We start from the raw sequence: 17,607 nt of genomic DNA, 5'->3' as shown, positions 1-17,607 counted from the left end.
TGGGGCAACATATGGGGCAGGATGGGAGACACATGGGGAGACACATGGGGCAACATATGGGGCAGGATTGCAAGCACATGGGGCAACACATGGGGGCAGGATGGGAGACACATGGGGACACACATGGTGCAACATATGGGGCAGGATTGGAGACACATGGGGCCACATATGATGGCAGGCAGGATGAGAAACACATGGGGGAAGGATGTGAGAAACATGGGGCAACATATGGGGCAGGATGTGAGACACATGGGGCAAACATATGGGGCAGGATTGGAAACATATGGGGCAACACATGGGGCAGGATGGGAGACACATGGGGAGACACATGGGGCCACATATGAAGGCAAGCAGAATGGGAAACACATGGGGGCAGGATGTGAGACACATGGAGTGCCACATGGGGGCAGGATGTGAGACACATGGGGCGACACATTGTGACAGGATGGGAGACACATTGGGCGACACATGGGGGCAGGATGTGAGACACATTGGGCGACACATGGGGGCAGGATGGGAGACACATGGGGCGACACATTGTGACAGGATGGGAGACACATTGGGCGACACATGGGGGCAGGATGGGAGACACATGGGGCGACACATGGGGACAGGATGGGAGACACATTGGGCGACACATGGAGGCAGGATGGAGATCATATTAGGCCAGGTATGAGACACGTGGGGTCCGGAATTGAGTTCATATGGGACCAGGATGGGGGACATTATAACAGGAAGGGGCCAGGATGTGGGATATTATTACTGTTGGGGCTAATTAAGGGACATTATTACTGCTGTGATGTATTTTATTTTTGAGGATTCTGTTTTCAGTGGAGGGACGTCCTGTTACTGAGCTTAATTTGTGTGTATAAAGATGGTATAGCCTGACTGATGAATAATAGAGCTGTCATTAAACTCTCTGCCCTCTAATCTGAATTAGATGACTTTGCTGACTTCGCTATCTAATGTTAATAAGATGATTGTGCTATCACCGCTGTCTAATGATAATGAGATGACTCTGCCAATGATAATGAAATGACTCAGTCTACACAGCAAAGCTGAAAACCGAGATGCGAGAAACAACATACTGCGTGTGCTCTAGCGGCCGATGTGAAGATGGAATATTTTAGGTCTGATTTTCATACAGATATTCACAAAAAGTAAAAACAATGTACAAAACAAAAAGTAAAAAGACACTTCTAATTGGTGATAATTTCCCCCCTATGAGCTCTGTCGGTTTTGTAGCTCTTTAAAGCGGTGAAGAATCAATGAAGATTGAAAGTAATCACAATTACCAGCAAATTCACAGCTAAATTATTTTTCAGAGGCCGTGAAAGACTTATTGTAAGTAATCTGTCCAGTTTATTAGGCAGTAAACTGGATCGATCATTATTTATTGGATAGGAGGGAGCAGACATGAAATCACTGAGTCTGTGTTCACATCACATTTCTTTTACTGGATACCTTTTTTTGGGATGTTGCAGTCGATTTCACTATACTGAACAATATACAATCAAAAATACATAGGTGCTTCATTTTTTTTGCAACATATTCCTGCAGTGATGAATGCCGCTGTATAACGTCCTACAGAAGCATAAATTTAATGTTTAGGTCCGGGGATAAATGTATGTGATGTGAACAAAATAATAATCTTATTATATACAGTGGTGGCCAAAAGTATTGGCACCCCTGCAATTCTGTCAGATAATACTCAGTTTCTTCCTGAAAATGATTGCAATCACAAATTCTTTGGTCTTATTCTCTTCATTTAATTTGCTTGCAAGGAAAAAACACAAAAGAGAATGAAGCAAAAATCAAATCATTGATCATTTCACACAAAACTCCAAAAATGGGCCGGACAAAAGTATTAGCACCCTCAGCCTAATACTTGGTTGCACAACCTTTAGCCAAAATAACTGCGAACAACCGCTTCCGGTAACCATCAATGAGTTTCTTACAATGCTCTGCTGGAATTGTAGACCATTCTTCTTTGGCAAACTGCTCCAGGTCCCTGATATTTGAAGGGTGCCTTCTCCAAACTGCCATTTTGAGATCTCTCCACAGGTGTTCTATGGGATTCAGGTCTGGATTCATTGCTGGCCACCTTAGAAGTCTCCAGTGCTTTCTCTCAAACCATTTTATAGTGCTTTTGGAAGTGTATTTTGGGTCATTGTCCTGCTGGAAGACCCATGACCTCTGAGGGAGACCCAGCTTTCTCACACTGGGCCCTACATTATGCTGCAAAATTTGTTGGTAGTCTTCAGACTTCATAATGCCATGCACACGGTCAAGCAGTCCAGTGCCAGAGGCAGCAAAGCAACCCCAAAACATCAGGGAACCTCCGCCATGTTTGACTGTAGGGACCGTGTTCTTTTCTTTGAATGCCTCTTTTTTTTCCTGTACACTCTATGTTGAAGCTTTTTCCCAAAAAGCTCTACTTTTGTCTCATCTGACCAGAGAACATTATTCCAAAACGTTTTAGGCTTTCTCAGGTAAGTTTTGGTAAACTCCAGCCTGGCTTTTTTATGTCTCGGGGTAAGAAGTGGGGTCTTCCTGGGTATCCTACCATACAGTCCCTTTTCATTCAGACGCCGACGGATAGTACGGGTTGACACTGTTGTACCCTCGGACTGCAGGGCAGCTTGAACTTGTTTGGATGTTAGTCGAGGTTCTTTATCCACCATCCGCACAATCTTGCGTTGAAATCTCTTGTCAATTTTTCTTTTCCGTCCACATCTAGGGAGGTTAGCCACAGTGCCATGGGCTTTACACTTCTTGATGACACTGCGCACGGAAGACACAGGAACATTCAGGTCTTTGGAGATGGACTTGTAGCCTTGAGATTGCTCATGCTTCCTCACAATTTGGTTTCTCAAGTCCTCAGACAGTTCTTTGGTCTTCTTTCTTTTCTCCATGCTCAATGTGGTACACACAAGGACACAGGACAGAGGTTGAGTCAACTTTAATCCATGTTAACTGGCTGCAAGTATGATTTAGTTATTGCCAACACCTGTTAGGTGCCACAGGTAAGTTACAGGTGCTGTTAATTACACGAATTAGAGAAGCATCACATGATTTTTCAAAGGGTGCCAATACTTTTGTCCACCCCCTTTTTTAGGTTTGGTGTGGAATTATATCCAATTTGGCTTTAGGACAATTCTTTTTGTGTTTTTTCAAGACAAATTAAATGAAGATAATAATACCAAAGAATTTGTGATTGCAATCATTTTCAGGAAGAAACTGAGTATTATCTGACAGAATTGCAGGGGTGCCAATACGTTTGGCCACCACTGTAAGCTTACAATCTGTAATAAAGAAGGGGGACATAAAAGGTAAAAAGTGCTTGTATTGAATCTTCCAGACATCTATTTGTAATAAATAAGGGAATTCAAGTAAAGTTGCATGAACCGGTCACCGGCCAGTATCTGTGTGTACAAATACAAAGTTGCAGCAGTCTAGAACAGAATGAATTAGAGCAGGCACCGGAGCCAAATTGTGACAAATTTTACAAAGTTGCAATTAATGAATCAGCCCAAAACATCTGGAATCACTAAACTCTGCCCAGAAAGCAGAAAAAAACAGGAACGCACATATAACGTAGACTAAAAAAGGGGCGAATAGAATAATGAATTGGGTAAAATGCTAAGGAAGAAAGAAAAAGTGTCATTCACCATAAGGGTATTGTATCTTTATTTAAAATAAAAAATGTGGCTGCTAGAAAGCTGGTGCACATAGATGACCTCCCTTTAGTGATGCTCTGTACTTCCAATGTAGTGGGGGTAAATAAAAAAGAGGCACAAAACACACAAAACCAAACAAAAAAAGCACAAAGGCAATGATGAATTGGGGGCCTGCAAAGCTATAGGGTGAATGATCGTTCAGATGACAACTATCTCGCCCATCTCCTCCTAATACAGGAACAGTGGGTTCAGCCGAGTACTCGAGTTCTCTTATGATGAAGGATCCGGTAATCCTCGTTCTCTTGATGGAAGTAGAGTTGTTTGTAATAATTATTTATTTGCTGCAGTGGAAATCATCATGTGCTCATGTCCCGTGTCCCTGGTGGTGCATTCATTAATTTCTGCAACTGGAAATCTATCTCATATATCTGAATAGGGTGGATTTGATGCATGGATTTTTAGAAGACAGGCTTAGATAAATGGGACAGTTGCAGAAATTTCTGTAATAAATCTACCATGTGATAATTCACTCCTGGTAATGATAGGAATTATGACTACTTCAGACTCCAGCAGACAATGCAGCTGAGCTGGAGTCACTAATCACAATGGAGCAGAGGGAAAAAGAAGGATTTTTAAGCCCAGAATCGCACATTCATTGCATTCTTGCTACTCTGTGACAGATTCTAGTCCAAAATATATCAGTGTATCCACATTACTTGAATATCCCATTGTTCATATGGCTGAATACAAACTAAATCCTCGCAGGGTTTTAAAATAAGCTTTAAGCAGGTCTATTACCAGATTTCACAATACAAACTGCATATATTTTAAATAGATCTCTTGTACCTGATGGGACTGGGGCACTTACTTTTTATAATCTTTGTCAGAATGGTTATACAATAGTTGTAAAAGGAACTCTTGTCATCTGAGAGCAGCATGATGTAGGGGCAGAGACCCTGATTCCAGAGATGATCATTTACTGGGCTGCTTTCTGCAGTTTTGAAAAAAAAAAAATCACTGTTTTATCTGCAACAGATCAATTAATTCTCGGAAAAAGGATCTCTGTATAACCCCGTCCTACACAACTGATTGACAGGTTTCTGCGTAGGCTGAGCATAGCCAGAAAGCTGCCAGTCAGTGGTGGGGTAGGGTTATGAAGAGCTCATAAATATGGAGGACTACATGGCAGCAGGTTCAATAGTCTGTTAGTGATAATCTCCTGCTGATAAAACAATGATTTTTATCAAAACTAATGCAAGCATCCCAGTAAGTGACACATCTTTGGAATCAGGGTTTCTGCCCCTACATTATTCTGATCTCAGATTAGGTGGGAAAAACCTGGTGACATATTTCCTTTAAGGCTATGTTCCCACGATGAGCTTTTGATGATTTTTTGAAGCTGCAGAGTTACTGCACCATTTCTGCATTTATTATTTAAATTAAGTTACTTGCGGTTTTTCATTGCTTTTTGTGTGCATTTTTAACACGTATTTTTATTGCGTTTATTTATAAATAAATATAATAAATATATTTTATTTATACTTATTTATTTATACAATTTATAACATTTATTTTATTATATTTATTTGTTTTATTTAGAATTTATTTATAATAAATTTATTTATAATAAAATATGATCATATTTTTAATAAATATTTAAATTTAAATATTTATTTACATTTTATAATTGAAATAAAGCTGTTTTGTTTTTGATACTTCCTTGTATTTGGCTTTGACAAAACTTTATTGACATTCTTAGGTGCTGCAGATTATATGTGTTTTTGATGCATTTCCGCAGCTGAAACGCACTAAAACCCGCGTGTGTGTTATGTGCGTCTTTTATCTGCAGATTTTCCGCATCTAATGTAAGTCTATGGGGAAAATCTGCACAGCGTACCCTCAAGAGAAATTGACATGCTGCAGACTTGAAACACGCACCGAAGAGGAGTTTACGCTGAATAAAAAAAAAGCCCAATTGGCAGGAGAAGTTATAAATCCCATCCACTTTGCTGGAACTGTAAGACGCAGCATTTTTGATGCAGCAAAAATACGCAGTATAAAAAATGCTCCCAAAGCTCATTGTGGGAACATAGCCTAAAAGTTTAATCTCAGTGTCCCTCCTCCCTTCTGCTGCTGAATATACACCTACCTGCTCTGATTGACAGCTTCCTTGATGCAGTTTCCATATTCTTAGATTAACTGATAGCTCCTCCTCAGTGTCCCTCCTCCCTGCTGCAAATCTACACCCATCTAGCCTGACTGACAGCTCCTCAGTGTTCCTCCTTCCTGCTGCTACTGAATCTCCACCCACCTAGTCTGACTGAAATATTCTCAATGTCCCTCCTCCCTGCTGCTTGCTGAAATCTGACATTGGTCATTACAAGTTGCAGTTGATAGGCTGATTTGGAGAGACTGAACAGCTGTCAGGCTAGGAGGGTGGAGACTGAATAGCTGTCAGGCTAGGTGGCCGGAGACTGAACAGCTGTCAGGCTAGGAGGGCGGAGACTGAATAGCTGTCAGGCTAGGAGGGTGGAGACGGAACAGCTGTCAGGCTAGGAGGGTGGAGACTGAACAGCTGTCAGGCTAAGAGGGTGGAGACTGAATAGCTGTCAGGCTAGGATAGTGGAGACTGAATAGCTGTCAGGCTAGGAGGGTGGAGACTGAACAGCTGTCAGGCTAGGTGGCCGGAGACTGAACAGCTGTCAGGCTAGGAGGGTGGAGACTGAATAGCTGTCAGGCTAGGAGGGTGGAGACTGAATAGCTGTCAGGCTAGGAGGGTGGAGACTGAACAGGTGTCAGGCTAGGAGAAAGGAGACTGAACAGCTGTCAGGCTATGAGGAAGGAGACTGAACAGCTGTTACGTTAGGAGGGCGGAGACTGAACAGCTGTCAGGCTAGGAGGGCGGAAACTGAACAGCTGTTACGTTAGGAGGGCAGAGACTGAACAGCTGTCAGGCTAGGTGGGCGGAGACTGAATAGCTGTTAGGCTAGGAGGAAGATGACTGAACAGCTGTCAGGCTAGGAGGGCAGAGACTGAACAGCTGTCAGGGTAGGAGGAAGGAGACTGAACAGCTGTCAGGCTAGGAGGAAGGAGACTGAACAGCTGTCAGGCTAGGAGGGTGGAGACTGAATAGCTGTCAAGCTAGGAGGGTGGAGACTGAACAGCTGTCAGGCTAGGAGGGTGGAGACTGAACAGACGTCAGGCTAGGAAGGCAGCGACTGAACAGGTGTCAGGCTAGGAGAGTGGAGACTGAACAGGTGTCAGGCTAGGAGAGTGGAGACTGAACAGCTGTCAGGATAGGAGGGCGGAGACTGAACAGCTGTCAGGCTAGAAGGGCGGAGACTGAACAGCTGTCAGGCTAGGAGGGTGGAGACCGAACAGCTGTCAGGCTAGAAGGGTGGAGACTGAACAGCTGTCAGGCTAGAAGGGCGGAGACTGGATAGCTGTCAGGCTAGAAGGGCAGAGACTGAATAGCTGTTAGGCTAGAAGGGCGGAGACTGAATAGCTGTCAGGTTAGAAGGGTGGAGACTGAACAGCTGTCAGGCTAGAAGGGCGGAGACTGAATAGCTGTCAGGCTAGAAGGGCGGAGACTGAATAGCTGTTAGGCTAGAAGGGCGGAGACTGAATAGCTGTCAGGTTAGGAGGGCGGAGACTGAACAGCTGTCAGACTGGGTGGACGGAGACTGAACAGCTGTCAGACTGGGTGGGCGGAGACTGAATAGCTGTCAGGCTAGGAGGGTGGAGACTGAACAGCTGTCAGGCTAGAAGGGCGGAGACCGAACAGCTGTCAGGCTAGGTGGGCGGAGACTGAACAGCTGTCAGGCTAGCAGGGTGGAGACTGAACAGATGTCAGAATAGGAGGGTGGAGACTGAACAGCTGTCAAGCTGGGAGGGTGAAGACCAAACAGCTGTCAGGCTAGGAGGGTGGAGACTGAACAGCTGTCAGGCTAGAAGGGCGGAGACTAAATAGCTGTCAGGCTAGAACGACGGAGACTGAATAGCTGTCAGGCTAGGAGGGTGGAGACTGAATAGCTGTCAGGCTAGGTGGGCGGAGACCGAACAGCTGTCAGGCTAGGAGGGTGGAGACTGAACAGCTGCCAGGCTAGGTGGGCGGAGATTGAACAGCTGTGAATCAGGATTATACGCTGGACAGAGATTATACAGTCACTCTGAAATGGATTTTAGCAGTAAGTACATCGTCCTCATCAGGTCTAAGAGATCCATTTAATAATGTATGCATTTTATAATGTACATTTTTTTTAACAGATCTGCTTTAAAATATGTCCCATAGCAATAAAAATACTCAGGTTTGTTTGCACAATAGTGTAATGTTGTCTTGTTGAGAACCTTAGTTATGAATGCAGCGCGAATCATTCAATATTGTAACAAAATCATGTTTTCTATGCAGAGATGATAAAATTGGGAAAATAAATAAAATTTCTGCTACATCCTGATCTGTTTGAACCCGGCATTATTTTATAGACAGACAGAAAAAAAACTTCAAAGCATAAAATCCAACTCATAAAAATGCATAAAACATCAAGAAGGCAAACAATCAGGATGGAAGATAAGCGTTTTCTGTCGTGGAGGAAACGCTGATTTGTATGCAGTGTCATGTAATGTTTATTCAGAGATGTAAAAAAAATTACAAAAGCTTGTTGCAGCCTCCATATGCATTAGTGTTTAGATATTAGAATTTTTTATAGGCCACGTCCGTCTCCAGTCCTGATGGCTGTTAGAGGAGATGAAGACCTGCTGGTGCCCCGGTGATTCTGGCAGGGGATGGCTCCTTCCTACGCCGGGTAATGACTGTGCCGAATGTCAGATGGATCTTATTAAGAGGAGATCAGGTCACCTTGGAAGTTGGTGTCGTGTCTTGTAGACATTTTATTTTATCCTTCTGTTCTGTGACTTGAATTTAGTATAGACTATGGCTTACAGGTTTAATGGCCCGAAGGCAACAATGTAGCAATCACTTCATTTTATTGGGGGACTGTACTTTAGGGAACACTCTAGGAGCTCTCTGGCAGGAGCATAACTTTAGTGGGTGCAGGTCTGCAGTTGCACCTGGGTCCTGGAGCTTGGGGGACTCAGAAGGTCTCTTTAGCCCATAGGAGCAAACCAATACATTTAAAAACTTATGGAGATTTTGTATTGCAGTCGTGTCTTTCAAGTTCAGCCAACTTGTACCCAAAGTTCTTTTCAACTATCTGATGATAGAGTTGATGGAATTAAGTGGTTCTTTGAATGTTTAGTGAGAGACAGAAACACAGATGCAAACAACACAGTGAAGATAAATCTAATCCCAATGGACCCATGTTATTGCATATAGGACTAATAAAAAGAACGGGCCATCATCTTGTAACAGTAAAGGGAAGGGGGGGTTGTTCCTCTGTGAAGCAGAGAAGCAAAAAGATGGCCACACAAGTTCAAAATAGTAAAGAAGTAAGAAAATTCCTTTATTAACACATGTAGTAAACACAAATTACAAAAATAATTGCGGACGACAGAGTAGACACAGAGTGCTGGATCCACATGAATAAAACAATGTTAAAAACTGTGACACAGAGCCCGAAAGGTCAGCCTAAATAGCAAGTGGAAATATAAGGGGGACAGCAACAGGGTCACATGTATTAATAAATATATACCACCCATAAAGAATACCTTTTCCAAATTGTACCCCCAAAACAATAATATCCCATCACAATCAAAATACCCAGAAACAAAAGGGTTAAAACCCTTATACAGATAGAAGTAATATAAACAATTGGTCATAAATAAGCTGAAATAGCTGTGTACCTGGGTAAGGCCACCAGACAGGCTCTGCTACCGTCACCCCGACGCACGTTTCGGTAGGAAAACCTTTTTCAAGGGGTAATACTGCACACCAACCATCCACCTTTTATACCCCCACATCCATATCTGCAGCGTGCACATGTTGCACAGTAAAGCGGAAGTGCCGTGTAACTGACTTCCTGCCTCACTCACAGCGTCTCCATGGAGAGGCGTCAACAGCCCTGTCATGTGGCTCCAGGTTCCACCCACTCGCTTCACATGATCAAGCTCAAGTAACTGACTTCCTGTCTCACTCACTGCTTGTAACTGACTTCCTGCCACATTCACTACGTCTCCATGGAAAGGCATAAACAGCCCTGTCATGTGGCTCCAAGTACCACCCCCTCACTTCACATGATCAAGCCCGAGTAACTGGCTTCTTGTCTCACTCACTGTATGTGACTGACTTCCTGCCACATTCACTGCGTCTCCATGGAGAGGCATCAACAGCCCTGTCATGTGGCTCCAAGTTCCGCCCCCTCGCTTCACATGATCAAGCCCAAGGTGCCACCCCCATGATCATGGGATGTAAGCACCACCGCTGCCCGGCCAAGAATGACGCGGAACCCCCGCCGCACCACAGGCGCACAGCGGCGTCGGCATCACAGGGACGTCGAGAGCCACTGGGCGCATGCGCGAAGCGGAGGGACCGCGTACCGGCCGGACAGCGATGGCGTGCACCGGAGCCACCACCAAGGCACCTGACAGCTGGCAGAAGACAAAGAAAGGGAACGAAAGAAGAAAGGATTTAAAGGAGAAGGAGGAGAGGACAAAATTGACTCAGGTGGAAAATAGGAGGCAGACAAGAAAGGGAGGAGAAAAGAAATCATAGTAGCACATAGGAAATGTGTATACAAATAAGTACTGCAATCAAAAGTATTACCATATATAGGTGGAAGACATATATACATCCAAAACTGTTAACCTATATCCATATCAGTACCTACAATATAGAGTACATAAATATCAATCCCATTAGAGCATTATACAATACAATCGTCTGCAGATTCGTCTCACATATATCTCTCAATATATGCTATATTAGTGGATTATGCAGTCATCTTCTCATGGTATCTGCAAGACTACATCATCACTGTCCTCCATGGAATCCAGGTAGATAGCTGCATGATGTCAAACAATGGAGAACCGGCAGGTAAGGGCAACTCACTCATCACTGGTAACAGGGCAGACAATATGTCACGGGCAACAATCTAGTGGAGAGTCAATGTGCAGCATTAAAATAAGAACAATAATAAAATATGAAATGCAAAAAAGAATATAAAAACAACTGAGGACATCACATGCAGACCGGAAATTAAAGAAATGGGATGAAGCTAATACTCTCGTTCAACCCCTTCGGTTGCAGGGTTTTAAGTGCCCATATCCATTTAGACTCCAGCTGGGCCAACCTCTGGGTCACTCGACCACCACGGATACCTACAACTATATTGTCTATACCTCTCACTCTCAGCCCAGTGGAGTCACATCCATGGTATAATTTGAAGTGAGGGGGTGAGGGGGTGATCACCCGTGAACTAGCGTCAGCATTGAGAGTGACTGAGCCTACCATCCCTACAATGTAGCTACTCCCGAAATTACATAAAAACATTAATAAACCACCTGGGCGTCCGATAATTTCGGGAAGGGGTAACTTTCTCGAGAATGTTAGCCGCTGGATTGATTCCAAATTGCAGCCTTTGGTAGAGAACCTCCCATCATTTCTACGTGATACGGGTGATCTCCTTAGGAGAGTTGATGGCCTTTATTTAGATCATGACACTATGATGGTAACAGTGGATATTGAACCCTGTATACCAATATCAAGCATGCTGATGGTTTACGGGCTGTGGCCTTCTTCCTGGGGGGGTCTAACCTGTCAGAAGAAATGAGGTCCTTACTGGTGGAAATGTTGGATTTCACACTGACGCACAATTTTTTCATTTTTAAGGGGTCTTTCTACCTACAGCTCCAGGGGACAGCGATGGGGGCGGCCTTCGCCCCTTCATACGCTAATCTCTTCCTGGGGCTGTGGGAGAGAGACCTCTCCCTGTCAGATCTGGGGTCGTCGATGGACCGTGTCCTCTTTTGGGCACGCTACATCGACGACATCTTCCTGATCTGGTAGGGCTCACAGCAATGCTTAATTGAATTTATGGACAAACTCAATTGCAATAACGTAAATATCCACGTTACATATCAGTGTGATCCCAACAGGGCTGAATTTCTGGACGTGACTCTCAATAGAGAAGCGAATCAGAGCATTAAGACCAATATATTCAGGAAACCCACATCCACCAATACATTGCTGCATGCATCGTCATCCCACCCACAACACATGATAAGGTCGGTTCCGGTGGGCCAATTTCTGCGTTTAAGACGGCTCTGCTCAACGGACAGTGATTTTCTCGCTGAGTCCAGGGAGTTAATGGAGAGGTTTTATGCCCGTGGCTATAGCCGTAGATCTGTGAAAAAGGCCTTTAATAGGGCTAAATACTCTGCACGAGATGATCTCTTATATGGGTCAAGAGATGATACCAACACTGAGATCGTTAGGTTCATCACTAAGTACCACACTCAAGCACCGGCTATGAGGAGAGCACTGGAGAAAGCATGGCCGGTGCTCATGAATGACCCGATTCTAACGAGATATGTGTCTGAAAAACCATGTATAACTTTCAGACGCGCTAAAAATATAAGGCATCATCTCGTGCGGAGTCACTATGAGGGGGTACCCCGACAGACTTTTTTGAGTGGTGTGGGTGGTGTACGGCGTGGATGTAGTCCGTGTGGCCAGTGTGTCGCCTGTCCCAACATTGATCGAAGTAATGAATTTTGGGACTCTGACGGTAATAGATTTCCGATCACTAGTTACATCACCTGCCAAACACGGTACGTGATATACCATGCAACCTGCCCGTGTGGTCTCATCTATGTGGGCATGACTACTCGTCATTTTAAAACACGGGTAAGGGAACACGTACTGGGCATAGAGGCGGCACTTGGCCACACTGATGCATCCACCCTCAAGACCATCCCACGCCACTTCAAATTATACCATGGATGTGACTCCACTGGGCTGAGAGTGAGAGGTATAGACAATATAGTTGTAGGTATCCGTGGTGGTCGAGTGACCCAGAGGTTGGCCCAGCTGGAGTCTAAATGGATATGGGCACTTAAAACCCTGCAACCGAAGGGGTTGAACGAGAGTATTAGCTTCGTCCCATTTCTTTAATTTCCGGTCTGCATGTGATGTCCTCAGTTGTTTTTATATTCTTTTTTGCATTTCATATTTTATTATTGTTCTTATTTTAATGTTGCACATTGACTCTCCACTAGATTGTTGCCCGTGACATATTGTCTGCCCTGTTACCAGTGATGAGTGAGTTGCCCTTACCTGCCGGTTCTCCATTGTTTGACATCATGCAGCTATCTACCTGGATTCCATGGAGGACAGTGAAGATGTAGTCTTGCAGATACCATGAGAAGATGACTGCATAATCCACTGATATAGCATATATTGAGAGATATGTGTGAGACGAATCTGCAGACGATTGTATTGTATAATGCTCTAATGGGATTGATATTTATGTACTCTATATTGTAGGTACTGATATGGATATAGGTTAACAGTTTTGGATGTATATATGTCTTCCACCTATATATGGTAATACTTTTGATTGCAGTACTTATTTGTATACACATTTCCTATGTGCTACTATGATTTCTTTTCTCCTCCCTTTCTTGTCTGCCTCCTATTTTCCACCTGAGTCAATTTTGTCCTCTCCTCCTTCTCCTTTAAATCCTTTCTTCTTTCGTTCCCTTTCTTTGTCTTCTGCCAGCTGTCAGGTGCCTTGGTGGTGGCTCCGGTGCACGCCATCGCTGTCCGGCCGGTACGCGGTCCCTCCGCTTCGCGCATGCGCCCAGTGGCTCTCGACGTCCCTGTGATGCCGACGCCGCTGTGCGCCTGTGGTGCGGCGGGGGTTCCGCGTCATTCTTGGCCGGGCAGCGGTGGTGCTTACATCCCATGATCATGGGGTTGGCACCTTGGGCTTGATCATGTGAAGCGAGGGGGCGGAACTTGGAGCCACATGACAGGGCTGTTGATGCCTCTCCATGGAGACGCAGTGAATGTGGCAGGAAGTCAGTCACATACAGTGAGTGAGACAGGAAGCCAGTTACTCAGGCTTGATCATGTGAAGTGAGGGGGTGGTACTTGGAGCCACATGACAGGGCTGTTTATGCCTCTCCATGGAGACGTAGTGAATGTGGCAGGAAGTCAGTTACAAGCAGTGAGTGAGACAGGAAGTCAGTTACTTGAGCTTGATCATGTGAAGCGAGTGGGTGGAACCTGGAGCCACATGACAGGGCTGTTGACGCCTCTCCATGGAGACGCTGTGAGTGAGGCAGGAAGTCAGTTACACGGCACTTCCGCTTTACTGTGCAACATGTGCACGCTGCAGATATGGATGTGGGGGTATAAAAGGTGGATGGTTGGTGTGCAATATTACCCCTTGAAAAAGGTTTTCCTACCGAAACGTGCGTCGGGGTGACGGTAGCAGAGCCTGTCTGGTGGCCTTACCCAGGTACACAGCTATTTCAGCTTATTTATGACCAATTGTTTATATTACTTCTATCTGTATAAGGGTTTTAACCCTTTTGTTTCTGGGTATTTTGATTGTGATGGGATATTATTGTTTTGGGGGTACAATTTGGAAAAGGTATTCTTTATGGGTGGTATATATTTATTAATACATGTGACCCTGTTGCTGTCCCCCTTATATTTCCACTTGCTATATAGGCTGACCCTTCGGGCGCTGTGTCACAGTTTTTAACATTGTTTTATTCATGTGGATCCAGCACTCTGTGTCCACTCTGTCGTCCGCAATTATTTTTGTAATTTGTGTTTACTACATGTGTTAATAAAGGAATTTTCTTACTTCTTTACTATTTTGAACTTGTGTGGCCATCTTTTTGTTTCTCTGCTTCACAGAGGAACAACCCCCCCCTTCCCAGGTTCTGTGAATGTTGTAGCTAAATGGGGCAGATTTACTAATCTTGTACAAAACTTACACAGTGTAAACACCTTTGAAACTGCAAAAACTTTTACTTCTTCATTCTTGACTGGACTCCTGCAACTCTCTACTGATTGGTGTCCCTCTAACCAAACTTTCTCCTCTTCAATCAGTCCTGAATGTCGTATTTCTGTCCAGCCGCTACACCGATGCCTCCACCTTGTGCCAGTTATTGTACTGGTTGCCCAATTGCTACAGAGTACAATACAAACTTATCTCTCATCCACAAAGCTCTCCACAGTTCTGCACCATCCTATATCTCCTCCTCATCTCTGTCTATCACCCTACCCGTGCCCTCCATTCTGCAACTGATCTAAGACTAACATCCCCCATAGTCCGAACTTCACACCTCCATCTCCAAGACTTCTCTCGTGCTGCGTCAGCTTTCTGGAATGCTCTACCCCGGACAATATGACTAATATCTAGGCCCCCACATTTTTAAATATGCTTTAAAAACACATTTCTTTAGACAGGCCGATCATCACCTCAACTCACTACTCTAACTCTTCCCTGTTCCCTCCTTCTAAATTTTCCTTTGAATCTGGACCTTCCTATTCATTTGCCTCCACATCCTCCATGCACTCGATATAACTTCATGACTGCACTTATACAGATCCTGGCTGACGACCGGATCATGCAGCTTTATATGAAAACCCTTATTTATTTATTATAATGATGGCTGGACCGTATGTAACAACACGTTCTACCTACTGTGTCCCCTTATTTCCTTACAGATTGTAGCTTGCGAGCAGCAGGACCCTCACTCCTCCATAACTGGTGAATTATGTGTTACTTTGTATTGTCTTTATAGTCTGTACAAGTGCTGCGGAATATGTTGGCGCTATAGAAATAAAATTATTATTTATTATTATTGACCGCTGATTGGCTGCAGGGGTCACCTGACGCTCCTATTGGGAACAGAAAGCCAGGAAACTGTTGGGGGACCCTAACAGCAGTATTGAGGAACATCAAGGGTACGGTAGGTGAATATGTATTTTTTTTTTCAATTTTAGGATCACAATGGGCCCATTTTCAAACCAGTTAAAAGAAGAGGACAATCCCTTTAAAAAGTGGCATTTTTTTTACAGTAGCCTATGCTGGATGATAAATTTGGTGCATATTGAAATCCTTTTTTTAAGCTACTTTTGAGGCTAAATTTGAGAAGACTGTCACATGCACACACATTTTAAGCCCCATCCCCTGTTGAAGATCCACAAAAAATAATTTTTAAGTAGGGTTCTTGTATGGATCCAGACCAGAACTGGCCACAGGTGGTATCTGGGTCTTCCAGTTTTTTAACCCTGTATTTAAATACCCTGGCCAAGAAACAGTGGCTTGTGGGTTCTCCACCTGGCACCCTGGTCAAATGCAACAGCATGCAACCTGTCTTGGTGGCTGGAAAATGACCATTTGGGGGTCTCAATCACGATAGCTTACAACAACCAAGTCCAAGTGATGCCAATGCTGCCTTCAAATTAGTAAAAATTGCAATGCCTATCTACACATAGCACCTACACAATGGTGCCACCCCATTAGTGTCCATACATAACGCAACCTACATGTGAGACTTCAGTTTCCACCATTTTCAAGTCAATTATTTTTGCCCCCAGTTAGACGGTTTTGCATACCCATTTTCATTATATTTTTGCTTGGACAAAAACTTGACCATATAATAGATCTACAAGCATGTCTAGAAGAGAGGTCAGAATTATTACCTTGGGTAATTCTTCAATTTGATTGGCATCCAGATACAGTTCCTCCAATGTTCTTTCAAAGCTGAACACCTCCTTTGGCACCTGCTGTAGGCTGCAGTGAGAATAATCCAGAACCGATATTATCTCCTCTTCTCCTCGAAAACATCTGCACGGGACGAGCCGCCCGATGATCTTCCTTTTGGTCGTCATCTCCAGGCACTGCACTGAAAAAAACAAAAAATATTACAAATATTAACTCTCGCTTCTGCTCCATTCATGGTTCTTTTTCGTCATTAGGACAATTAGGTACAATATTGTATATTGGATTTACCATGCACTACATAAACTGAAGTTTGTAAGATCAGATGATTAAAGCGGACGTCCAGAATTGGAACAAAATGTTCGCCCAAAACAGCGCCACATCTGTCCGTAGTCTACGGCCGTTATTGCAGCTCGTCCACCAATGGACAGATATGGAGCTGTCTATACAATATGGATAACCCCTTTAAAAATCTGTTGGAGAAGCATACGGCTTGTAATTATTGCTAAACCTATCTCTCAAAGAAACAGTTGGTTCTGGGTCTGAAACCCCCATATCTATGGCAGCATAAAGGCATTGTCCAAAACTTATATTTTGATAACCCATCGTTAGGATAGGACACCAATAACAGATCTGTAGGGGTCGAACATTTGGCGCCCCCCATCGATCATCTTTTTGTAGCTTGACTTACACAGTGTATGTAGCTCTGGACATCATGTAGTGGCCGTTCTCGGTATTACAGCTCAGTGCCGATTGAAGTGAATATGATCTGAGGTGTAGTACTGAGAATGGCCACTACACTGTGTATGGAGCTGTGGTGTCCTGGCTCCTTATATTGTGTGAATACAGCTAATACTGTCTGCGTGTTGGACCCCCATCAATCTGATATTAATGACGTGGCATGAAGACAGGTCTGCAATCTGTAAGGACTGGACAACCCATTCAAAGCCATGTTCACATTTGCATATAGAGTTACATTTACCGCTTCTGTCGCAACGTACAGCACTTTAATATATAGCACTCTAATAAGCAGCACTCTAAGAAGAAGCGCTCTAATATGTAGCATTATTCTGGCCTTTATACCCCAATGATATAATAATATGAATTGTTTCCAGTCCAAGTGAATAATGGCATTTATATCTAGTGACCGATGGGTCTGGCACTGATATGACCCTACAGATAGAGATGTAGCTGTACAGAACAATATAGATCTATATGCCATTCAGGTCCGCTAACCATTAATAGTTGCTTTCCAACTTTTGTGAAAGTGATGGAGTCCTTATATA

At 43.9% G+C, this 17,607-nt stretch overlaps 1 protein-coding gene across 8 annotated transcripts in view; it reads right to left on the bottom strand.

Moving 5' to 3' along the window:
- Positions 1-17,607, bottom strand: part of LRRC7 (leucine rich repeat containing 7) — a 447,011-nt gene that overhangs the window by 144,722 nt on the left and 284,682 nt on the right. For all 8 annotated transcript variants that reach the window (XM_073643876.1, XM_073643877.1, XM_073643878.1 and 5 more), the window contains one exon: positions 16,303-16,505. In XM_073643876.1, coding sequence (XP_073499977.1) covers positions 16,303-16,505 — 203 coding nt within the window. The remainder of the gene's footprint in view (positions 1-16,302; positions 16,506-17,607) is intronic.

Source organism: Phyllobates terribilis, unplaced genomic scaffold (genome assembly GCF_046119375.1).
Source record: "Phyllobates terribilis strain yellow unplaced genomic scaffold, ASM4611937v1 Scaffold_8__6_contigs__length_399053987, whole genome shotgun sequence".
NCBI lineage: Eukaryota > Metazoa > Chordata > Amphibia > Anura > Dendrobatidae > Phyllobates > Phyllobates terribilis.
The sequence above is the reverse complement of the archived record's forward strand: the minus strand, read 5'-3'. Positions and strand labels throughout refer to the sequence as shown.